The sequence below is a fragment of the Salmo trutta genome, chromosome 26 (assembly GCF_901001165.1).
Source record: "Salmo trutta chromosome 26, fSalTru1.1, whole genome shotgun sequence".
NCBI lineage: Eukaryota > Metazoa > Chordata > Actinopteri > Salmoniformes > Salmonidae > Salmo > Salmo trutta.
The window spans coordinates 27,765,395-27,792,042 of record NC_042982.1 but is presented as its reverse complement, the minus strand read 5'-3'; the positions used below and the strand labels follow the sequence as shown (position 1 = coordinate 27,792,042).

The 26,648-nt window shown below is 49.0% G+C and overlaps 1 protein-coding gene across 1 annotated transcript in view; it reads left to right on the top strand.

The window, feature by feature from the left end:
* The window catches only part of LOC115163574 (unconventional myosin-XVIIIa-like), a 176,906-nt gene that overhangs the window by 134,528 nt on the left and 15,730 nt on the right, over positions 1–26,648 (top strand). The window contains 7 exon segments of the mRNA XM_029715568.1: positions 8,711–8,911; positions 9,029–9,139; positions 9,336–9,440; positions 9,636–9,785; positions 11,224–11,337; positions 13,809–13,925; positions 14,501–14,584. Of these exon segments, the coding sequence (XP_029571428.1) occupies positions 8,711–8,911; positions 9,029–9,139; positions 9,336–9,440; positions 9,636–9,785; positions 11,224–11,337; positions 13,809–13,925; positions 14,501–14,584 (882 nt within the window).

Genomic DNA, 26,648 nt, shown 5'->3' with positions numbered 1-26,648 from the left:
AGCGTCACAGAACACATGCAGTTCCAGGCATGATCCCAGTTGGTCAGCACAGGGTGGTACATAACATCTTGGCATTTGGACTTCAGAGAGCTCCGATAACTCTGTTTCCCAACAGATCCATCGTTCCACTAGGTCAGCCGGGTGGATCGGTTCATCCCAGTCCCTCTTGGTCTGCCACAGGTCCTGGACTAAGACTTTGGCCCGGGTTGTGTATGGCAGAATATACCCAAGGGGATCGTATTGACTGGCCAGGGTCCGATAGATGGTGCGCAGAGTGGGGGTTTCGGTACTCAGGGCGGAGCGGTGCTTGTACCCCAGGGTATCCGGTATGCAGCTCCATCTCAATCCTAGAGTGGGCTCTTGTGGGTGAGCGCCAGACTGCGATAGCCATAGTTCACTGTTACTAGACCTGGCTTGTGGCGGGAGGTGCTGGATAACCTCCGCTCTGTTACTCGCCCACTGTCGGACCTCAAATCCCCCTTTGGACAGGAGATTCCGTACTTTGTCAAGGAGTGCTTTCGCTTCAGCCGTGGATGGGACGCTCTGTAAGCAGTTATCCACATAGAAGGCATTTTCCACTGAATCCCATACTTCTGGGTCACTGTCTGGGTGCTCCCGTGCGTGTCTCTGCAGAGCGTATATGGCACAGCAAGGACTGCAGGTGGTGCCAAATGGGAGTACTTGCCATTCATAGATTGTGGGCTCTGAGTCTCGTTCCATATCTCGCCATATGAACCGGAGCAGTGTAGTGTCGGAAGGCAGCAGACGAATCTGATGAAACATGGCTTTGATGTCTCCACTGATGGCTGTAGAGTGCTGCCGGAACCGGAGAAGGACACCGAGCAAGGAAGGACCTAAAATTGGTCCGGGGAGTAGACAGTCATTCAGGCTTTGACCAGCAGCTTGGAATGAACAGTTGAAGACAAGTCTGTACTTCCCACCGTGTTGCTGGATAACATGATGAGGGAGATACCAGGATTCGCCGAGTGCGTTTCCCTCTTCTTGAGTTGTCACTTTGGTGACATAGCCTGCCTTTACAAGGTTATGAATCTCTCGGTTATGAACTTCAGCAAGCTCAGGATTCTTCACCAGGCGTCGCTCCGTTCCACGCAATAGTGGGAGTACAGCCCGCGTCGTGGTTGCCAGAGGAGGATGGTTGGGCACCCGTAGCAGTGGGGTTGCGTACCTCCGAACGCCATCCATTTCAGTGGTGGTGGTGCGCTTCTCCAGGAGGTCTAATGCATAGGAGTCTTGTTTAGAGCGAGTGACATCCTGTAGCTTCCGGTTGGAGAAGGTGTCCATCTTCCATAGCATCTCAACATTCCGAAGGAGGTCAGTAGCTGGACAGGGGGATGGAGCTGGATTGCTTCTGGTGAAGAGGACTTGCTGTGACTGTACAGCTTGGGTGGAGAGAAGTAAATGGGCTGGACCTTGCACAGCCCAACCCAAGGATGTATGGACAGCAACGGGCCCGCCTTCTGGTCCAGCTCGTATAGGCTCAGTCGGGGTGACAAGATGTGGGTGGTCTGACCCAATCAGGATAAGTGGAGCTACTCTGGCCAGGCTAGGAAGAGGCAATCCTCGGAGATGAGGATATTGTTTCTGTAGAACACTTACCGGGCAGGAGTGCTCTGCAAGATTCAGGCCATCCGCCGTGAAGGCATTGGTGATAGTATAGGTCACGTCCCTGTTTCCTGAAGGAGAAATGCTGAAGGTCACAGCAGAGCCTTTCATTTGGATAACATCATGTCGCAACGTTCTGAGATTAAGGGTCTCGGGGATCCCCTCCAGGTTAAGCTGTCGGGTGGCCGCCGGGAGAATGATTGTTCGTTCAGACCCATCATCTAGAACGGCGAATGTATCAATGCTTCTCCCTCCACTCCACAGAGTGACCTTGACCACCTTCAACATGACCCTTGGAGACCGGTTCTGCTGGTCGAGGTAGAGCTCCTTTACAGCTCCTACCATGAGCATACTCTGCTCTTTCTGTGCTTGGGGAATTACATCATGCAACACTGTGAGATGGATTTCCGTACAGCGATTGCAGGGTTTCCTCAATGTGCAGGTCTCCGCCTTATGGCTACGGGCACACTTGTAGCATCGCTCGCCTGAAGTGATCCAAGCCTTCAATTGAGGTTGAGTGAGCTTTTTTACCCTGGGGCATGAGCCAAGGAAGTGCCCCTTACTATTGCAATATGGGCAGTAAGGCTGAAATTTGATGTTCTTGCTCTTGAGAGGGGTCTTCTTCCCGGGTTCCTCCCCAGCTTCACTATTTAAATACATAGTAGTGGGAGTTGGCCTTTTCTGTCCCTCCTGGTGTTCAAACTCCTTCCTTCCCCTGTAGACTATGGCTGAGATTGTGGCCTGGTGAGCGATGCTCTTTGCCCTCGCTTTCACCTGCAACCATGTGGCCAGGTCTCTGAGAGCATAGGTGCTTCTCAAGCCCTCTTTCAGGATGCCTTTGTTCAAACAATGTTCAACGAAACTGTCTCTGAGGGACACTGGAAGCTTGCTAAGAAGCCTGTCCACGTGGGAGCCACATTTCAGCTCGTTCCCGTCTTTTCCTTCAACGGATTGGAGCATCGAGGTCAGGGATTGGACAGCCAGGGAGAACTCTTGGAAGGCAGCATGGTCTCCCATTTTAATTGGAGACATGTTCAGGATGGTGTTTAGTTCATTCTGGACTAGCTGGCGTGGCTCACCATATCTCGCTTTCAGGGCCTGGAGAGAGGCAGTGTATGGTATTGCGGAGTGCATAAAGGATTGGGCCAGCTTATATGCACTGGGAAACCGCAAGTGATCCATTAGTACTTGGTACTTGTAGCGTTCTGACAGATGACTGTGAATACCCAGTAGGCTCTCCAATGCCATTTCCAAAAGGACAAATTCACTCTCCTTTCCGCTCTCAAAGTATGGCAGTTTGGGTCTGGGAATTCCATAGGCTGAGGCTACTAGCAGTTTCATAATGTTGGCTCCATCTTCTGGTTGCGTGAAGGATAAACCCGGGACTTCTGATGAGCCCACTGTGGCCTCATTGGGCCTGTCCCCTACTGTCCCAGACCCTCCATGGGTGGCAGCCGGAATTGGGTGAGAGCCCTCCCACCTGCCGTCTGAGGACTGGCCTGGTCCAGGCCCTGGACGAGAGGAATGATTTGCCGTGGTTGGTAATTGGCGGAAAGGCGAAGGAGTGATGCTTTGTCCAGATGGAGGAAAGCTAACTTCTGTCACTGGCATAGAGGGCGTTTGCGGAGTGGTCTGTCCCACGTGCTCCGTGTTGGCTGTTGACCTTGGAGCCTCCGGGGACTGTGTGCCATGCTGTACCAGAGGGGCAGATTGGGAAAGAAAGGCAGACAGGTCAGGTCCATCTGGAAGGGTGGTCAGGTCAGCTCCCTGTTCGTTCCTCTCCAGGAAGGATGAGACCATCCGTGCCTCCTCCAATTCCCTTCTTGCTTGACGGTGCCGTCGCTGCTGTGCCAGGTCCTTGGCAATGAATTCCCTTTCCTGTAGAGCTCTACGGGCTTGCACATCCAATAGGTGACATCGTTCGTCAGCCTGTCGTTCCTCCTCAATCTGACGCTCAATTTCCTCCAACGCTAATAGTTTCATCCTCTCTTGTAGGACAGCGGTCTGTGATTCGCTGAGGGCTAGTGAATGGCGGCTGCCATGTCCACATCCAAAGGGGTATCCACTGGTCGAACTCTCACTCCGTCTAGAGTGCCTCGACGATTTCCTTTCAGTTAAGGGGTGAGCGGAGCCTGCCTCAGGAAGCTGGTCGACCTGTGCGGTGAGAGTTACCTCCATAGGTTCTTCCTGTAGAACACTTTCCCATCCCAAAGCAGTTTCTGGTCCTTGGCCCAGAGGGGATGGCTGATGGCTGAAACGTACAGCTGATCCATCACCACTTTGAGCTCTGGTGGGCTTGCCCTTGGATGTGGGAAACTCGACCACATAATCCTTAAGATAACCAGGTGCTTGCCTGGTTCTCCTGGTACTACTGGTGGTTGAGGATGAAGCCTTTGTTACTTTAGGCTTAGCTCCTGGACCTTTTCGTTGTTCCAGGACCTTTCCCTCCGCTGCTCTCTCTTCCTTTATCCCTCCTTCCAGAGGAGACAATTCCTCCTTCTCCCCCTTCATTCCCTTTCCACCTGTCTTTGGTTCCGTCATCATCCGGCTCGAAGGACCATTGAAAGATTAGTGGAATCTGTGTGGGTAGCTGGACAGGTAGGATGACTGACAGTGAGGGTGAACAGGTGGTCACGGGTCAGGTGACAGAGAAATGGATGAGACTGAGGCAGGAATTCCTTTAACCATAAAGTGGTATATTTACTGAGTAGTCTGTGCTGCATAACAAAGGAAACAGAATAACGTGTATCCAATCAAATCCATCATCACAAAGATCTAATCATAACAATCATTCATTGTTAACATCATTTAGGGAATTCAACAATCCAGTTAATTAATAAGTCAATAGGAATCATCGGTGAGTAATTTAGGCTCGTAACTATCTATCATAAATCATGAAAGAATAATACAAACAGTGATCGGTTATTCAATCTATAAACACCATTAGTTGGATAACAGAGCCGATCAGTTCAACAAACAATTACTTTCTTATTTCACCCTTTCAAGTGTCTTCATGTGTACACGGAATTTCATTACATATTAACCATACCAATTACATAATTGGCCTATCATTGACCATTCACATTACACAAAATGTTTGAAGCGTGCGCTCCAAGCCGCGCTCCGCGATAATAACTCCAACAACAACTGATGGCCCACACTCCCGATCGCAACAGATAGTTCAGATGAAAGGTTAACAGAGTCGGTGTACTTACGTGGATTCATGGACGCACAGAACTTCTGGATTTGACAGAGTGAAGGAAGAGAAAGCAGCGCGATCAGGCGATAGTGATTTCCTCCTTTTATGGAGTGGAGATCTGTCGGACATTTCCACCTGACCTAATTAAAGCGCCCCTGGCCCAGCTGAGTAAGTGGCAATGAATTAAAGGATTATTCCACCAACTCCATGGGCTTTTTCTACAGAAACCAAGATCTTTTTCCAACATTCACTCAATGCACTCTGGATTTTTACAAAGTGCAGGACAAGCCATTCCATCAGAATGTGTTATCGGACAGCTAGATATACCCCTACATACATTTTGGAAGCTAATAGATTGCATTTAGTTAAAAGATGAGACATAATAATTGTAATCAGAAGACACTATTAACATGTCAATATTATTGGAAAGAGAATAAATAGCAGAATAACTGCAGGATAAATAATGCAATAATTGAAAATTGTACACCCAATGTAGGCTACTGCCCCTTTAAGAGCTAGAATTTATTTTGTGTCTGATGTGATTCTCATCAAATACACTACATTGCCAAAAGTATGTGGACACCCCTTGAAATGAGTGGATTCTGCTATTTCAGCCACACCCGTTGTTGACAGGTTTTATAAAATTGAGAACACAGCCATGCAATCTCCATAGACAAACATTGGCTGTAGAATGGCCTTACTGAAGAGCTCAGTGACTTTCATCGTAGCACCATCATAGGATGCCACTTTTCCAACAAGTCAGTTCGTGAAATGTTTGCCCTGCTAGACCTGCCCCGTTGAACTATAAGCACTGTTATTGTGAACTGGAAACATCTAGAAGCAACAACGGCTCAGCCGCAAAGTGGTTGGCCACGCAAGCTCACTGAACGGGACCACCAAGTGCTGAAGCGCGTAAAAATCGTCTGTCCTCGGTTGCAACACTCACTACCGAGTTCCAAACTGCCTCTGGAAGCAACATCAGCACAAGAACTGTTCATCAGGAGCTTCATGAAATGGGTTTCCATGGCCGAGCAGCCGCACACAAGCCTAAGATCACCATGCTCAATGCCAAGCGTCAGCTGGAGTGGTATAAAGCTCGCCGCCATTGGACTCTGGAGCAGTGGAACGTGTTCTCTGGAGTGATGAATCACGCTTCACCATCTGGCAGTCCGCTGGATGAATCTGGGTTTGGCTGATGCCAGGAGAACGCTACCTGCCCCAATGCATAGTGCCAACTGTACAGTTTGGTGGAGGAATAATGGTCTGGGCTGTTTTCCATGGTTCGTGCTAGGCCCCTTAGTTCCAGTGAATTTAAATCTTAGCGCTACAGCATACAATTACATTATAGACGATTCTGTGGTTCCAACTTTGTGGCAACAGTTTGGGGAAGGCCCTTTCCTGTTTCAGCATGACAATGCCCCATGCACAAAGTGAAGTCCATACAGAAATGGTTTGTCGAGATCGGTGTGGAAGAATTTGACTGGCCTGCACAGAGCACTGACCTCAACCCCATCAAACACCTTGGAATGCCGACTGCGAGCCAGGTCTAATCGCCCAACATCAGCGCCCGTCCTCACTAAAGCCTTCCCAGAAGAGCGGAGGCTGTGATAGCAGCAAAAGGGGACCAACTCCATATTAATGCCCGTGATAGTCTGTGGTGCGGGAATAATGACAAGCGAACCTGGGGAGCTTTGTGATTGCATTACCCTAAAAAAGGGAACCGGACTTGGGAATTCAATCAAACTGAACTCAGACCACCTCTGGAGATGGTCTTGGTTCGGTTTGCTGTTCACACTGCACAAAAACTGAAGTGAACAGCACTGAGTTCACACAAATTGACTGAAAGGGGCCAAGTGTGAAAACACCCTTAATGTGTCTCCTCTCTCCCTATAGGACAAGGACCTGAGATGTGTGTTTTAATGTGTGTCTCCTCTCTCCCTATAGGACAAGGACCTGGAGATGTGTGTCTCCTCTCTCCCTATAGGACAAGGACCTGGAGATGTGTGTCTCCTCTCTCCCTATAGGACAAGGACCTGGAGATGTGTGTCTCCTCTCTCCCTATAGGACAAGGACCTGGAGATGTGTGTTTTAATGTGTGTCTCCTCTCTCCCTATAGGACAAGGACCTGGAGATGTGTGTCTCCTCTCTTCCTATAGGACAAGGACCTGGAGATGTGTCTCCTCTCTCCCTATAAGACAAGGACCTGGAGATGTGTGTCTCCTCTCTCCCTATAGGACAAGGACCTGAGATGTGTGTTTTAATGTGTGTCCTCTCTCCCTATAGGACAAGGACCTGGAGATGTGTGTCTCCTCTCTCCCTATAGGACAAGGACCTGGAGATGTGTGTCTCCTCTCTCCCTATAGGACAAGGACCTGGAGATGTGTGTTTTAATGTGTTTCCTCTCTCCCTATAGGACAAGGCCCTGGAGATGTGTGTCTCCTCTCTCCCTATAGGACAAGGACCTGGAGATGTGTGTTTTAATGTGTTTCCTCTCTCCCTATAGGACAAGGACCTGGAGATGTGTGTTTTAATGTGTGTCTCCTCTCTCCCTATAGGACAAGGACCTGGAGATGTGTGTTTTAATGTGTGTCTCCTCTCTCCCTATAGGACAAGGACCTGGAGATGTGTGTCTCCTCTCTTCCTATAGGACAAGGACCTGGAGATGTGTCTCCTCTCTCCCTATAAGACAAGGACCTGGAGATGTGTGTCTCCTCTCTCCCTATAGGACAAGGACCGGAGATGTGTGTTTTAATGTGTGTCCTCTCTCCCTATAGGACAAGGACCTGGAGATGTGTGTCTCCTCTCTCCCTATAGGACAAGGACCTGGAGATGTGTGTCTCCTCTCTCCCTATAGGACAAGGACCTGAGATGTGTGTCTCCTCTCCCTATAGGACAAGGACCTGGAGATGTGTGTCTCCTCTCTCCCTATAGGACAAGGACCTGGAGATGTGTGTCTCCTCTCTCCCTATAGGACAAGGACCTGGAGATGTGTGCCTCCTCTCTTCCTATAGGACAAGGACCTGGAGATGTGTGTTTTAATGTGTGTCTCCTCTCTCCCTATAGCACAAGGACCTGGAGATGTGTGTCTCCTCTCTCCCTATAGGACAAGGACCTGGAGATGTGTGTCTCCTCTCTCCCTATAGGACAAGGACCTGGAGATGTGTGTCTCCTCTCTCCCTATAGGACAAGGACCTGGAGATGTGTGTCTCCTCTCTCCCTATAGGACAAGGACCTGGAGATGTGTGTCTCCTCTCTCCCTATAGGACAAGGACCTGAGATGTGTGTTTTAATGTGTGTCCTCTCTCCCTATAGGACAAGGACCTGGAGATGTGTGTTTTAATGTGTGTCTCCTCTCTCCCTATAGGACAAGGACCTGGAGATGTGTGCCTCCTCTCTCCCTATAGGACAAGGACCTGGAGATGTGTGTCTCCTCTCTCCCTATAGGACAAGGACCTGGAGATGTGTGCCTCCTCTCTCCCTATAGGACAAGGACCTGGAGATGTGTGTCTCCTCTCTCCCTATAGGACAAGGACCTGAGATGTGTGTTTTAATGTGTGTCCTCTCTCCCTATAGGACAAGGACCTGGAGATGTGTGTTTTAATGTGTGTCTCCTCTCTCCCTATAGGACAAGGACCTGGAGATGTGTGCCTCCTCTCTCCCTATAGGACAAGGACCTGGAGATGTGTGTCTCCTCTCTCCCTATAGGACAAGGACCTGAGATGTGTGTCTCCTCTCTCCCTATAGGACAAGGACCTGGAGATGTGTGTCTCCTCTCTCCCTATACGACAAGGACCTCGAGATGTGTGTTTTAATGTGTGTCTCCTCTCTCCCTATAGGACAAGGACCTGGAGATGTGTGTTTTAATGTGTGTCTCCTCTCTCCCTATAGGACAAGGACCTGGAGATGTGTGCGCAGAACGTGAAGTTAGAACAGCTGGAGGCGGAGCTGTTGGACCTGTCGTCCCAGGAGACCAAGGATGAGGCGTCGCTGTCCAAGGTGAAGAAGACGATGCGTGACCTGGAGGCCAAGGTCAAAGACCAGGAAGAGGAGCTGGATGAACAGGCCGGAACTATACAGATGCTAGAGCAGGTGCAGAGTTATATACACACACAGAGACACACACACTTGTACACACACATGCAGACGCGCGCACACACACTCCACTGAGGATCACACTCATATATACTCTGTCTTTGTGTTGTGCAGGCTAAGCTGCGTCTGGAGATGGAGACAGAGAGACTGCGCCAGACACACTCCAAGGAGATTGAGAGTAAAGACGAGGAGGTGGAGGAGATCAGACAGTCCTGCAGTAAGAAGGTACAGCACACACCGGCAACTTTATATGACTCTAAAAGCAAATGATTAGTTGTGACAATGTGTGACTTTAGTCGCCACAAATAGCTGGTTTCGTCACCAAAGCACAAACATAGACGATGACCTATTATGTAAACATGTCTCTTTCAGTTGGATCACATTTCCTAGGTCACCATATAGTGTGTTCCTGTGTTTTCAGCTGAAGCAGATAGAAGTCCAGCTGGAGGAGGAGTATGATGACAAACAGAAGGTCCTACGTGAGAGGAGAGAACTGGAGACCAAGCTGCTGTCTGCCCAGGACCAGGTACTGTCAGACACCTCACTACCAGTCCACCATCTACCTTGGACAGTCTTTACCCAGACTAGTTATATGTCCAGTGGCTGTCAACCCTCCTACTGGATAGTTTCAGATTATGCAGGATTTTGATGGTACTGTGATTAATGTGTGTTGTAATGTGTTGAGCTGGTCGTAATCTGATTGTGTTGCTGCTCTCCCTAGGTAAAACCCAGAGACGTGGAGACGGAGAAGAGGCTGAGGAAGGATCTGAAGCGCACCAAGGCCCTGCTGGCCGACGCCCAGATCATGCTGGACCACATGAAGAACAACGCCCCCAGCAAGAGAGAGATTGCCCAGCTCAAAACCAGGTAGGTACTACCCCTAGCACACTCGCCCAGTGATACACCACGGAGATACTGACACACCACAGAGATACTGACACACCACAGAGATACTGACACACCACGGGGATACTGACACACCACGGATATACTGACACACCACGGAGATACTGACACACCACGGAGATACTGACACACCACGGAGATACTGACACACCACGGGGATACTGACCCACCACGGAGATACTGACCCACCACGGAGATACTGACACACCACGGGGATACTGACACACCACGGAGATACTGACACACCACGGGGATACTGACACACCACGGGGATACTGACACACCACGGGGATACTGACACACCACGGAGATACTGACACACCACGGAGATACTGACACACCACGGGGATACTGACACACCACGGAGATACTGACACACCACGGAGATACTGACACACCACGGAGATACTGACACACCACGGGGATACTGACACACCACGGAGATATACTGACACACCACGGGATACTGACACACCCACGGAGATACTGACACACCACGGGGATACTGACACACCACGGGGATACTGAACACCCACGGGGATACTGACGCACCACGGAGATACTGACGCACCACGGAGATACTGGACGCACCACGGAGATACTGATCACACCACGGGGATACTGACACACCACGGAGATACTGACACACCACGGAGATACTGACACCACCACGGGATACTGACACACCACGGGGATACTGACACAACCACGGAGATACTGACACACCACGGAGATACTGACACACCACGGAGATACTGACACACCACGGTGACACACCACGGAGATACTGACACACCACGGTGATACTGACACACCACGGGGATACTGACACACCACGGTGATACTGACACACCACGGAGATACTGACACACCACGGTGACACACACGGAGATACTGACACACACACGGAGATACTGACACACCACGGAGATACTGACACACCACGGAGATACTGACACACCACGGGGATACTGACACACCACGGAGATACTGACACACCACGGAGATACTGACACACCACGGAGATACTGACACACCACGGGGATACTGACACACCACGGAGATACTGACACACCACGGAGATACTGACACACCACGGGGATACTGACACACCACGGAGATACTGACACACCACGGGGATACTGACACACCACGGAGATACTGACACACCACGGTGATACTGACACACCACGGAGATACTGACACACCACGGAGATACTGACACACCACGGTGACACACCACAGAGATACTGACAAACCACGGTGACACACCACGGAGATACTGACACACCACGGAGATACTGACACACCACAGAGATACTGGGAAAGTCAAGAAACATCACAATAAGAATTCAATAGATTTTCGATATTGTAAATGAAATCTCTCTCTCTCCCTCTCTCAGCTGGAGGAGTCAGAGTTCACTTGCGCGGCAGCAGTGAAGGCCCGTAAATCTATGGAGGTGGAGATTGAGGACTTGCATGTGCAGATGGACGACATCTCCAAAGCCAAACAGGCTGTCAGTACAGTTCACCATTCCTTCCTACCTCTAACCTATTCCATTCACCATGACCTTTTCAGCAGTTGAATGGCATTTATTCAGAGCACGCAAGGTGTTGGGGAAGAGTGCTGTGGGATTATTTAATATACTCTTTTGAAGAGATAGGGTTTCAGATGTTTTGGGAAGATGGGCAGGGACTCCGCTGTCATAGTTTCAGGGGGAAGCTGGTCCCACCATTGGGATGCCAGGACAGAGAAGAGCTTGGACTGGGCTGAGCGAGAGCCAAGGAGCGAGAGCCAAGGAGCGAGAGCCAAGGAGCGAGAGCCAAGAGACCAGAGGTGGCACAACGGAATACTCAGGTTGGGGTGTAGGGTTTGAGCATAGCCTGAAGGTAGGGAGGTGCAGTTCCTCTTGCTGATCTGTAGACAAGCACCATGGTCTTGTAGTGTTTGCGAGCTTTGACTGGAAGCCAGTGGAGGGAATCTCTCCCCTTCTCTTTCCTTCCCCGTTCTCACCTCTCTCTTCCTGTGAGATGGACCGCTGCGACTGCCATTATGAGCGCAGGGAAATGATTTCTGCCCATGATGGCATGTTTCATCAACATTTCTAACTTGAACAAGACATATCACCTTGAAATTCATTCCAGTTTAATACAGCAGTCATTGGGTGAATATCTCTGCAGCGAGAGGGAAAGGTAATTGAGTTCACACAGCAGCAGGTCAGGAACAACAGATACTGGGAGAGATGGATGGAGGAATGGATGGATAGATGTTTTGCAGGTTGCGGTACACACACTGATTTTCATCAGTCTAAATGTACTCTTTAATGGAATGATTGTCTATGGTTTACTTCATGTTTTCCTGGCATGGAAGTACAACATGAACAAACACGTCAATGTCGGGGTTGATATTTACTTTACTTGCGCATATTTTGGGGAAATGAGGGCATTTATTTGGTCTAACATAGAATGGGTATTTCCTTATTCAAATAACAACCATGTCATTAATACCAGTATGAAATCTTGCAATTCCTTTCCAAGGAATTTTGTTGGTTCTGTTTTTGGTGAAATACATCAGATGTGGTCCATTATCCATTTTCCCGGTCTGTTTTTCCCTCCATGTTAACAAGACAGATGTCACTATGCCAGCGTGCTTTACAAGTCCTGTCATCTCTCAGCTATGTACTAAAGGATTCATTATCCTTTTCTGATATCCACATTATTCATCATGTATTAATACATCCCCTGACTGTCCCCAGCCCCTCTCATCTCCCTGCTGCCCCTCTCAGCATTGTTGAAGTAATTATAGAAATGGGATTACGCCTCTGATATTCCCACAGAAGTCAGTTAGGAGCACCCTGCTAGCATTAGCCGCTAATTGGCTCAGTTGATCATTTTTTTAATTTAACCAGAATAAATTCTTATTTACAATGACGGCCTAGGAACAGTGGATTAACTGCCTTATTCAGGGGCAGAACGACAGATTTTTACCTTGTCAGCTCGGGGATTCAATCTAGCAACCTTTCGGTTACTGGCCCAACACTCTAACCACTAGGCTACCTGCCGTCCCATGTGACTGGGAACAGTCTTTGTGGGAGGGGTAATATGCCTCCACTGTAAGATACTACAATATTAAACTGTACTGCTGAGCATTCTTATGGTTTATAACATATGGAGTATATCGTGGATATATCCTAAAACAATATTATTCTAGGGTCAGTTGGCTGGATCAATATACGTTTCACAATATTGAATGTACAGTTACAGAAGTCAGCATCCTATTTTCTACATTCTATAAATCTCTCTTTTTCCCCTCTGGCTCTCTCTCTCTGTTTCTCTCCCTCTCTCTCTCTCTCTCTCTCTGTCTCTCTCCCTCTCTCTCTCTCTGTCTGTCTCCCTCTCTCTCTCTGTCTCTCTCTCTCTGTCTCTCTCTCTCTGTCTCTCTCCCTCTCTCTCTCTGTCTCTCTCTCTCTGTCTCTCTCCCTCTCTCCTCTCTGTCTCTCTCCCTCTCTCTCTCCCTCTCTCTCTCTCTCCCCTCTCTCTCTCTCTCTGGCTCTCTCTCTCTCTGTCTCTCTCTCTCTCTCTGTCTCTCTCCCTCTCTGTCTCTCTCCCTCTCTGTCTCTCTCCCTCTCTGTCTCTCTCTCTGTCTCTCTCCCTCTCTCTCTCTGTCTCTCTCCCTCTCTGTCTCTCTCTCTCTGTCTCTCTATCTCTCTCTCTCTGTCTCTCTCCCTCTCTGTCTCTCTCTCTCTCTCTCTCTGTCTCTCTCTCTCTGTCTCTGTGTCTCTCTCCCTCTCTCTCTCTCTGTCTCTCTCTCTCCCTCTCTCTCTCTCTCTGGCTCTCTCTCTCTCTGTCTCTCTCCCTCTCTGTCTCTCTCTCTCTCTCTGTCTCTCTCCCTCTCTGTCTCTCCCTCTCTCTCTCTGTCTCTCTGTCTCTCTCACTCTCTCTCTCTGTCTCTCTCTCTCTCTCTCTGTCTCTCTCCTCTCTCTCTCAGCTGGAGGAGCAGATGAGCAGGCTGCAGAGAGAGAAGAATGATCTGCAGTCTCGTATGGAGGAGGACCAGGAGGATATGAACGAGCTCATGAAGAAGCACAAGTCAGCTGTCTCCCAGGTAACACACATACAGTCACATTCTGGTAATTCTGCATTATTTCAATGGTGTAAGTAGTATTTGGAATCAGCTTAGTGTTAATGTATATGTGTAGAGCAGATTGCTATCAAGTGGAAATGAAAAGTGAGCTCTGTCTGTCTGACACTGGTGGAAATATGAGTGATCGGCTTCCACTAGATCCAAATGAATGTATCCCATCTAAAGTGAGACAGATATTCCCCTGGGCTCGCTATGCTGAGCGCTTCATGTAGCAGAAAAAAGCACTCATCTCTGATAAGTGATTTCACAATGAGATGTATTGATGTCCCCTCCCTGCTCGTGCGTTTAAAAAGATGTCCCTGTGACATTGTCCCCATCAACATGTTTGTTTATGGTTGTTGATCAATCTGTTGTCTGTGTAGACCAAATGCGGGAGAATATATCATGTTGTACTGTGTTAATAAAGGAGACATCATGCAATACACTGTAAATGAGGAAATGCAATACACTGATAAATGAGTGTTAAACCGGTCAGACAGACCAGTAGCTAACCTCTGTGGGTGTGTGTGTGTGTGTGTGTGTGTGTATGTGTGTAGTCAACTCAGAACCTAGCCCAGATCTCTGACCTACAAGCCCAGCTGGAGGAGGCCCTCAAGCAGAAGCAGGATGTCCAGGAGAAGGTACAGTTCACTGGGAAATAGTTGTTTAGCCGGGAGGGTATAGGATAGGATAGCCCTGTCTATTCCCTAATGCAGCACTTTGTCTGCACTTAGAACAACATAATGGGACTCATTGAGCAGGACTAGCTAGCTGACATAAGTCATCTGCCCCATGGAATTTAAATTCATCCACCCCAATCCCCTCTCTTTGCATGGTAGTCCTTACAAATGATTGACATGGTATAATCGATGTGTCATTTTGGAGAGATGTGTCTATCAGATTAACAGAGTTGGTCAACTCCGTTTGACAGTTGAAGATGGAGAACGTCTGTCAGCCTGTCTGTCGCAGTGCCCAGTCGGCCTGCTGTCTGTCGCTGTGCCCAGTCAGCCTGCTGTCTGTCGCAGTGCCCAGTCGGCCTGCTGTCTGTCGCGGTGCCCAGTCGGGCTGTTGTCTGTCGCGGTGCCCAGTCGGCCTGCTGTCTGTCGCTGTTCCCAGTCGGCCTGCTGTCTGTCGCAGTGCCCAGTCGGCCTGCTGTCTGTCGCTGTGCCCAGTCGGCCTGCTGTCTGTCGCAGTGCCCAGTCGGCCTGCTGTCTGTCGCTGTGCCCAGTCGGCCTGCTGTCTGTCGCGGTGCCCAGTCGGCCTGCTGTCTGTCGCGGTGCCCAGTCGGCCTGTTGTCTGTCGCGGTGCCCAGTCGGCCTGTTGTCTGTCGCGGTGCCCAGTCGGGCTGTTGTCTGTCGCGGTGCCCAGTCGGCCTGCTGTCTGTCGCGGTGCCCAGTCGGGCTGTTGTCTGTCGCGGTGCCCAGTCGGCCTGTTGTCTGTCGCTGTGCCCAGTCGGCCTGTTGTCTGTCGCGGTGCCCAGTCGGCCTGTTGTCTGTCGCGGTGCCCAGTCGGCCTGCTGTCTGTCGCGGTGCCCAGTCGGGCTGCTGTCTGTCGCGGTGCCCAGTCGGGCTGCTGTCTGTCGCAGTGCCCAATCGGGCTGTTGTCTGTCGCAGTGCCCAGTCGGGCTGCTGTCTGTCGCAGTGCCCAGTCGGCCTGCTGTCTGTCGCAGTGCCCAGTCGGGCTGTTGTCTGTCGCAGTGCCCAGTCGGGCTGCTGTCTGTCGCAGTGCCCAGTCGGGCTGCTGTCTGTCGCAGTGACCAGTCGGGCTGCTGTCTGTCGCGGTGCCCAGTCGGGCTGCTGTCTGTCGCGGTGCCCAGTCGGCCTGCTGTCTGTCGCGGTGCCCAGTCGGGCTGTTGTCTGTCGCGGTGCCCAGTCGGGCTGCTGTCTGTCGCAGTGCCCAGTCGGCCTGCTGTCTGTCGCGGTGCCCAGTCGGGCTGCTGTCTGTCGCAGTGCCCAGTCGGGCTGCTGTCTGTCGCAGTGCCCAGTCGGGCTGTTGTCTGTCGCAGTGCCCAGTCGGCCTGCTGTCTGTCGCAGTGCCCAGTCGGGCTGCTGTCTGTCGCGGTGCCCAGTCGGGCTGCTGTCTGTCGCGGTGCCCAGTCGGGCTGCTGTCTGTCGCGGTGCCCAGTCGGGCTGCTGTCTGTCGCGGTGCCCAGTCGGGCTGTTGTCTGTCGCGGTGCCCAGTCGGGCTGTTGTCTGTCGCGGTGCCCAGTCGGGCTGTTGTCTGTCGCGGTGACCAGTCGGGCTGTTGTCTGTCGCGGTGACCAGTCGGGCTGTTGTCTGTCGCTGTGCCCAGTCGGGGCTGTTGTCTGTCGCGGTGACCAGTCGGGCTGTTGTCTGTCGCGGTGGCCAGTCGGGCTGTTGTCTGTCGCGGTGACCAGTCGGGCTGTTGTCTGTCGCAGTGCCCAGTCGGGCTGTTGTCTGTCGCGGTGACCAGTCGGGCTGTTGTCTGTCGCAGTGCCCAGTCGGCCTGCTGTCTGTCGCGGTGACCAGTCGGGTGTTTATTTAGTAGCCCCCAGCTTTAGCATATGCACCCTTCAGTCCTAGTGATTTCATTCTAGTGCTGTGTAGTGTGGTCACAATCTGGGGCTGTTCTTGTCAACATCAAATCAAGGTGACCCTGTATGGGATCAAGCCTGTAATACCTTTACCTCTCTGTCTGTTGCCCCATAATACCACCCAGACATGGGACATTTGTGTTGTAGCATGACACTCACATTGTGGCTCTCCAATCTGGAGATAACCATCAGAGACCCTGGCCTCGGAACAATTATCCCCGCTGTCGCTGAGAGAGAGGGAGAGGTTGGATCTAAGATCATCAGGCTAAGAGGGCCGTGTCCAAATCCCCCCCTTTTCTCTCGCTCTCTCTCGCTCTCTGATGCCTAGTCAGTCATTATGGCAGTGAAGCTGCCATCTTATTGGTGCTCCCAGGGGCTCCCTCATATAGGAGCTTGTAAAGGACAGTTTCTTTCACTTCACATCATAATAATAATTATACAGTCAGTATGTTTTAAAACGGTCAACTTTTCTTTCCTTAAAGATTACGTTTAGGCCTATTTAAAGACTTGAGTTGGACTGGAGGGCGTAAAGCTAGGTGTTCTTTTATTGGTTTCAGATGAAACAGAGGCCTCGTCTGACCGCCCACGCATGTCCCAAAGTCAATATTCAGGAAATTATTATTCCTAGCAAAAAAAGAAACGTCCCTTTTTCAGGATCAAAATAACTTCACAGATCTTCATTGTAAAGGGTTTAAACACTGTTTCCCATGCTTGTTCAATTAACCATAAATAATTAATTAACATGCACCTGTGGAACGGTCATTAAGACATTAACAGCTTACAGACGGTAGGCAATTAAGATCACAGTTATGAAAACTTAGGACACTAAAGAGGCCTTTCTACTGACTCTGAAAAACACCAAAAGAAAGATGCCCAGGGTCCCTGCTCATCTGCGTGAATGTGCCTTAGGCATGCTGCAAGGAGGTATGAGGACTGCAGATGTAGCCAGGGTAATAAATTGCAATGTCCGTACTGTGAGACGCCTAAGACAAGGAGACAGGACGGACAGCTGATCATCCTCGCAGTGGCAGATCACGTGAAACAACACCTGCACAGGATCGGTACATCCGAACCTTACACCTGCGGGGCAGGTACAGGATGGCAACAACAACTGCCCGAGTTACACCAGGAACGCACAATCCCTCCATCAGTGCTCAGACTGTCCGCAATAGGCTGAGAGAGGCTGGACTGAGGACTTGTAGGCCTGTTGTAAGGCAGGTCCTCACCAGACATCACTGGCAACAACGTCACCTATGGGTACAAACCCACCGTCACTGGACCAGACAGGACTAGCAAAAAGTGCTCTTCACTGACGAGTCGCAGTTTTGTCTCACCAGGGGTGATGGTCGGATTTGCGTTTGTCATCGTAGGAATGAGCGTTACACCGAGGCCTGTACTCTGGAGCGGGATCGATTTGGAGGTGGAGGGTCCGTCATGGTCTGGGGCGGTGTGTCACAGCATCATTGGACTGAGCTTGTTGTCATTGCAGGCAATCTCAACGCTGTGTGTTACAGGGAAGACATCCTCCTCCCTCATGTGGTACCCTTCCTGCAGGCTCATCCTTACATGAGCCTCCAGCATGACAATGCCACCAGCCACACTGCTGGTTCTGTGCGTGATTTGCTGCAAGACAGGAATGTCAGTGTTCTGCCATGGCCAGCAAAGAGCCTGGATCTCAATCCCATTGAGCACGTCTGGGACCTGTTGGATCGGAGGGTGAGGTCTAGGGCCATTCCCCCCAGAAATGTCCTGGAACTTGCTGGTGCCTTGGTGGAAGAGTGGGGTAACATCTCACAGCAATAACTGGCAAATCTGGTGCAGTCCATAAGGAGGAGATGCACTGCAGTACTTAATGCAACTGGTGGCCACACCAGATACTGACTGTTACTTTTGATTTTGACCCCCCCCCTTTGTTCAGGGACACATTATTCCATTTCTGTTAGTCACATGTCTGTGGAACTTGTTCAGTTTATGTCTCAGTTGTTGAATCTTAAGTTTGCAGAAAATTAACACAGTTGACAGTGAGAGGACGTTTCTTTTTTTGATGAGTTTAGTTTGTCTGCTTTGAAACAGCAGAGCAACTTTTAGAAAGAATGAAAATGAATTCAGTCTGGGGCACGGCTCTATGCTTTGAATAATAGAAATGAAATGCCTGTAACGATGTCCGGTGTTTGAAGCCCTATCCTGGTCTGAACTATGATAAAACTGAAGCGCTCTTTAGAGAGATGCCGGGCTACTCCTAAAGAAAAAGGTTAATCTGGATCAGGACCCCCTGTAGAGATGTGAACAGCACCCAGTAGAGATGTTTTCAACTTTTCACTCGGGGGCGAGAACAATGACAAAGAGGTGCGTGGCTCATAGAGTAACCCTCAGGCCTAATACCCTGGTGTGGCTATAGAGAGTAGCCCTCAGGCCTAAGACCCTAGTGTGGCTATAGAGAGTAGCCCTCAGGCCTAATACCCTGGTCTGGCTATAGAGAGTAACCCTCAGGCCTAATACCCTGGTGTGGCTATAGAGAGTAGCCCTCAGGCCTAATACCCTGGTGTGGCTATAGAGAGTAACCCTCAGGCATAAGACCCTGGTGTGGCTATAGAGAGTAGCCCTCAGGCCTAAGACCCTGGTGTGGCTATAGAGAGTAGCCCTCAGGCCTAATACCCTGGTGTGGCTATAGAGAGTAGCCCTCAGGCCTAAGACCCTGGTGTGGCTATAGAGAGTAGCCCTCAGGCCTAATACCCTGGTGTGGCTATAGAGAGTAGCCCTCAGGCCTAATACCCTGGTGTGGCTATAGAGAGTAACCCTCAGGCCTAATACCCTGGTGTGGCTATAGAGAGTAGCCCTCAGGCCTAATACCCTGGTGTGGCTATAGAGAGTAACCCTCAGGCCTAATACCCTGGTGTGGCTATAGAGAGTAGCCCTCAGGCCTAATACCCTGGTGTGGCTATAGAGAGTAACCCTCAGGCCTAATACCCTGGTGTGGCTATAGAGAGTAGCCCTCAGGCCTAATACCCTGGTGTGGCTATAGAGAGTAGCCCTCAGGCCTAATACCCTGGTGTGGCTATAGAGAGTAGCCCTCAGGCCTAATACCCTGGTGTGGCTATAGAGAATAGCCCTCAGGCCTAATACCCTGGTGTGGCTATAGAGAGTAGCCCTCAGGCCTAAGACCCTGGTGTGGCTATAGAGAGTAACCCTCAGGCCTAATACCCTGGTGTGGCTATAGAGAGTAGCCCTCAGGCCTAATACCCTGGTGTGGCTATAGAGAGTAGCCCTCAGGCCTAATACCCTGGTGTGGCTATAGAGAGTAGCCCTCAGGCCTAATACCCTGGTGTGGCTATAGAGAGTAGCCCTCAGGCCTAATACCCTGGTGTGGCTATAGAGAGTAGCCCTCAGGCCTAATACCCTGGTGTGGCTATAGAGAGTAACCCTCAGGCCTAATACCCTGGTGTGGCTATAGAGAGTAGCCCTCAGGCCTAAGACCCTGGTGTGGCTATAGAGAGTTGCCCTCAGGCCTAAGACCCTGGCGTGGCTATAGAGAGTTGCCCTCAGGCCTAAGACCCTAGTGTGGCTATAGAGAGTAGCTCTCAGGCCTAAGACCCTGGTGTGGCTATAGAGAGTTGCCCTCAGGCCTAAGACCCTAGTGTGGCTATAGAGAGTAGCCCTCAGGCCTAAGACCCTGGTGTGGCTATAGAGAGTTGCCCTCAGGCCTAAGATCCTGGTGTGGCTATAGAGAGTAGTTGTTTACATCCCTGTTAGTGAGCATTTCTCCTTTGCCAAGATAATCCATCCACCTGACAGGTGTGGCATATCAAGGAGCTGATTAAACAGCATGATCATTACACAGGTGCCGCTTGTGCTGGGGACAATAAAAAGCCACTCTAAAATGTTCAGTTTTGTCACACAACACAATGCCACAGATGTCTCAAGATTTGAGGGAGTGTGCAAATGGCATGCTGACTGCAAGAATGTCCCCCAGAGCTGTTGCCAGAGAATTTAATATTAATTTCTCTACCATTTCTCTGCCAGCGTTGTTTTTGAGAATTTGGCAGTACGTCCAACTGGCCATCAGCAAGAAGGCGCCGACAGACATGTCAGCTCTGCTTCTAGCTCCTAAGCAACTTTGTAGTATTTTTTTTTTGTGTGTGTGTTATTTCTTACATTATTAGCCCGGAACGTTTTTTGTGTTATTAAATACAGCCGGAAATAACTTTTGGATATCAGAGTGGCGGTAACATCCCAGCATTACAACCAGAAATATGACTTTCCCGATTTGGATCCTTTGTTCGTACACCACAGGGCAATCAAACTTATCCCAGAGGCTGCTCCAAGTCGCCGCCGGCAGAGAAGAGGTGTTTGGAGTGGACTTCTAGTCATCCACCGCTTCCGAGTATATTACTTGCTAATGTTCAGTCCCTGGACGATAAAGTAGACCAGCTCAGGGTGAGGATCTCCTTCAAGAGAGACATCAGGGACTGTAACATACTCTGTTTCACAGAATTATGGCTCTCTCGGGATATACTGTCCCCATCCGTACAGCCAGCTGGGTTCTCAGTTCATCGTGCAGACAGGAATAAAGAACTCTCCGGGAAGAAGAAAGGCGGGGGTGTATGCTTCATGATTAACTACTCATGGTGTGATTGTGATAACGTACAGAAACTAAAGTCCGTTTGTTCACCCGACTTAGAATACCTCACAATCAAATGTCGACCGTATTACCTCCCAAGAGAATTCTCTTCGGTTACAGTCACAGCCTTGTATATTCCCCCTCAAGCTGATACCACGAAGGCCCTGAAGGAACTACACTGGACTTTATGCAAACTGGAAACCACATATCCTGAGGCCGCATTTATTGTAGTTGGGGAAACGCTACCGAAGTTTTATCAACACATTGATTCTAGTACTCGCTTAGGAAAAACACTAGATCACTGGTACTTGCCTTTTTCGAGATGCCTACAAGGCCTTCCCCCGCCCTCCCTTCGGCAAATCAGATCATGACTACATTTTGCTCCTCCCTTCCTACAGGCAGTAACTCAAACAGGAAGTTCCCGTGATGAGGTCTATTCAAAGCTGGTCTGTCCATTCAGAATCCATGCTTCAAGATTGTTTTGATCACACGGACTGGGTAGCCTCAGAATTACTTTGACGCTTATGCGGACACGGTGACTGAGTTCATCAGGAAGTGTATAGGGGACGTTGTTCCAGAAACCGTGGATAGATGGCAGCATTCGGGCAAACCACCGCATTTAACCATGGCAAGGTGACTGGGAATATGGTCGAATACAAACAGTGTAGTTATTCCCTCCGTAAGGCAATCAAACAGGCAAAACGTCAGTTTAGAGACAAAGTGGAGTCGAAATTCAACGGCTCAGACACAAGACGTATGTGGCAGGGTCTACAGACAATCATGGATTACAAAGGGAAAACCAGCCACGTCGCGGACACCAACATCTTGCTCCCAAACAAGCTTTCCCATCTGGACAAGATTAATACCTACTTCAGAATGCTGTTCATTGACTATAGCTCAGCCTTCAACACCATAGTACCCTTCAAGCTCATTATTAAGCTTCTGGCCCTGGGCCTGAATCCTGTGCGGGTCCTGGACTTCCTGACAGGCCGTCCCCCAGGTTGTGAAGGTAGTAAACAACACCTCCACTTCGCTGATCCTCAACACAGGGGCCCCACAAGGGTGCATGATCAGCCCCCTCCTGTACTCCCTGTTCACCCATGACTGCGTGGCCATGCATGCCTCCAACTCAATCAAGTTTGCAGGTGACACAACAGTAGTAGGCCTGATTACCAACAATGACGAGACAGACTACAGGGAGGAGGTGAGGGCCCTGGCGGAGTGGTGCCAGGAAAATAACCTCTTCCCTCAGCGTCAACCAAACGAAAGAGCTGATCGTGGACTTCAGGAAACAGCAGAGGGGGCACGCCCCTATCCACATTGACAGGACCGCAGTGGAGAAGGTGGAAAGTTTTAAGTTCCTCGGCGTACACATCACTGACAATCTGAAATGGTCCACCCACACAGACAGTGTGGTGAAGAAGACACAACAGTGCCTCTTCAACCTCAGGAGGCTGAAGAAATTTGGCTTGGCCCCTAAGACCCTCAAACTTTTACAGATGCACAATTGAGAGCATCCTGTCGGGCTGTATCACAGCCTGGTACGGCAACTGCAACACCCTCAACCGCAAGGCTCTCCAGAGGGTGGTACGGTAACCAGGGGCACACTGCCTGCCCTCCAGGACACCTACAGCAGCCGATGTCACAGGAAGTCCAAAAAGATCATCAAGGGCATCAACCACCCGAGCCACGGCCTGTTCACCCCGCTACCATCCAGAAGGCGAGATCAGTACAGGTGCATCAAAGCTGGGACCGAGAGACTGAAAAACAGCTTCTATCTCAAGGCTATCAGACTGTTAAACAGCCATCACTAACCAGCTACCACTCAGCTACTCAACCCTGCACCTTAGAGGCTGCTGCCCTATATACATAGACATGGAATCACTGGCCACTTTTTAATAATGGAACACTAGTCACTTTAATAATGTTTACGTACTGCTTTACTCATATTTATATACAGTATTCTATTCTCTCTTACTGTATTTAGTCAATGCCACTCCGACATAATATTTATATATTCCTTAATTCCATTCATTACTTTTAGGTTTGTGTATTGTTTTGAATTGTTAGATATTACTGCACTGTTCTGTTGGAGCTAGGAACACAAGCATTTCACTAAACCTGCAATAACATCTGCTGAATATGTATATGTGACCAATAAAATTTGATTTGACAAACGCAGACCACATGTATAGCGTTGTGTAGGCGAGCGGTTTGCTGATGTCAAGGTTGTGAACAGAGTGCCCCATGGTGGCGGTGGGGTTATGGTATGGGCAACAAACGCAATTGCATTTTATCAATGGCAATTTGAATGCACCGAATGGCTGTGACGAGATCCTGAGGCCCATTTTTTTTAAAGGTATCTGTGACCAACAGATGCGTACCTGTATTCCTGTGAAATCCATAGATTATAGCCTAATGAATTTACAGTTGAAGTCGGAAGTTTACGTACACTTAGGTTGGAGTCATTAAAACTTGTTTTTCAATCACTCCACAGATTTCTTGTGAACAAACTATAGTTTTGGCAAGTCGGTTAGGGCATCTACTTCGTGCATGACACAATACATTTTTCCAACAATTGTTTACAGACAGACTATTTCACTTATAATTCACTGCATCACTATTACAGTGGATCAGAAGTTTACATACACTAAGTTGACTGTGCCTTTAAACAGCTTGGAAAATTCCAGAAAATGATGGTTTTAGAAGCTTCTGTTAGTCTAATTGACATAATTTGAGTCAATTGAAGGTGTACCTGTGGATGTATTTCAAGGCCTACCTGCGAACTCGGTGCCTCTTTGCTTGACATCATGGGAAAATCAAAAGAAATCAGCCAAGACCTCACAAAAAAATTGTAGACCTCCACAAGTCTGGTTCATCCTTGGGAGCAATTTCCAAACGCCCGAAGGTACCACGTTCATCTGTACAAAAAATAGTATGCAAGTATAAACACCATGGGACCACGCAGCTGTCATACCACTCAGGAAGGAGACATGTTCTGTCTCCTAGAGATGAACGTACTTTGGTGTGAAAAGTGCAAATCAATCCCAGAACAACAGCAAAGGACCTTGTGAAGATGCTGGAGGAAACAGGTACAAAGTATCTATATCCACAGTAAAAAGAGTCCTATTTCGACATATCCTGAAAGGCCGCTCAGCAAGGAAGAAGCCACTGCTCCAAAACTGCCATAAAAAAGACAGACTATGATTTGCAACTGCACATGGGGACAAAGATCGTACTTTTTGGAGAAATGTCCTCTGGTCTGATGAAACAAAAATAGAACTGTTTGGCCATAATGACCATTGTTATGTTTGGAGGAAAAGGGGGGAGGCTTGCAAGCCAAAGAACACCATCCCAACCGTGAAGCACAGGGGTGGCAGCATCATGTGGTGGGGGTGGTTTGCTGCAGTAGGGACTGGTGCACTTCACAAAATAGATGTTATCATCAGGAGGAAAATTATGTGGATATATTGAAGCAACATATCAAGACATCAGTCAGGAAGTTAAAGCTTGGTTGCAAATGGCTCTTCCAAATGGACAATGACCCCAAGCATACTTCCAAAGTTGTGGCAAATTGGCTTAAGGACAACAAAGTCAAGGTATTGGAGTGGCCATCACAAAGCCTTGACCTCAATCCTATAGAAAATGTGTGGGCAGAACTGAAAAAGCGTGTGCGAGCAAGGAGGACTACAAACCTGGCTCAGTTACACCAGCTCTGTCAGGAGGAATAGGCAAAAATTCACCCAATTTATTGTGGGAAGCTTGTGGAAGGCTCCCCAAAACATTTGACCCAAGTTAATCAATTTAAAGGCAATGCTACCAAATACTAATTGAGTGTATGTAAACTTCTGACCTACTGGGAATGTGATGAAAGAAATAAAAGCTGAAATAAATCATTCTCTCTACTATTATTCTGACATTTCACATTCTTAAAATGAAGTGGTGAACCTAACTGACCTAAAACAGGGAATTTTTACTAGGATTAACTAGTAACTAGTAACACTGAGTTTAAATGTATTTGGCTTAGGTGTATGTAAACTTCTGACTGCAACTGTATTTCAATTGACTGATTTCCTCATATGAATTGTAACTCAGTAAAATATAAAAAATTATTACATGTTGCATTTTTGTTTTATATATACAGTGCACTTCGAATAGTATTCAGAACCCATTACTTTTTCCACATATTGTTACATTACAGCCTTATTCAAAAATGTATTAAATATTTTTTTATTCATCAATCTACACACAATACCCCATAATGAAGGTTTTAGAAAATGTTAGCAAATTTATTACAAATATAAAAAAAAATATTTACATAAGTATTCAGACCCTTTGCTATGAGACTCAAAATTGAGCTCAGGTGCACCCTGTTTCAATTTATCATCCTTGAGATGTTTCAACAACTTCATTCGCGTCCACCTGAGGTAAATGAAATTGATTGGGCATGATTTGGAAAGGCACACACCTATCTATATAAGGTCACACAGTTGGCAGTGCATGTCAAAGCAAAAATCAAGCCATGAGGTCAAAGGAATTGTCCGTAGAGCTCTGAGACAGGATTGTGTCGAGGCACCGATCTGGGGAAGGGTACCAACCAATGTCTGCAGCATTGAAGGTCCCCAAGAACACAGTGGCCTCCTCCATCATTCTTAAATGGAAGAAGTTTGGAACCACCAAGACTCTTCCTAGAGCTGGCCGCCCGGCCAAACTGCGAAATCGGGGGAGAAGGGCCCCTTGGTCAGGGAGGTGGTCAAGAATCCGATGGTCACTCTGACAGAGCTCCAAAGTTCCTCTTTGGAGATGGGAGAACCTTCGAGAAGGACAACCAACTCTGCAGCACTCCACCAATCAGGCCTTTATGGGCTTCCGAGTAGTGCAGTCCAGGTTTGGCCGGGGTAGGCCGTCATTGTAAATAAGAATTTGTTCTTAACTGACTTGCCTAGTTAAATAAAGGTTAAATAAAAATAAAAATAAAACAATTATGGTAGAGTGGCCAGACGGAAGCCAATCCTCAGTAAAAGGCACATGACATCTCGCTTGGAGTTTGCCAAAAGGCACTGGACGGACTCTCAGACCATGGGAAACAAGATTCTCTGGTCGGATGAAACCAAGTTTGAACTCTTTGGCCTGAATGCCAAGCGTCCGGCCTGGCACCATCCCTATGGTGAAGCATGGTGGTGGAAGGATCACGTTGTGGGGATGTTTTTCAGTGGCAGGGACTGGAAGACTAGTCAGGATCGAGGGAAATATGAACAGAGCAAAGTACAAAGAGATCCTTGATGAAAACCTGCTCCAGAGTGCTCAGGACCTCCGACTCGGTAGAAGGTTCACCTTCCAACAGGACAACGACCCTAAGCACACAACCATGACAATGCAGGAATGGCTTCGGGACAAGTCTCTGAATGTCCTTGAGTGGCCCGGACTTGAACCCGATCAAACTTCTCTGGAGAGACCTGAAAATAGCAGTGCAGCAATGCTCCCATCCAGCCTGACAGAGCTTGAGAGGATCTGCAGAGAAGCATGGGAGAAA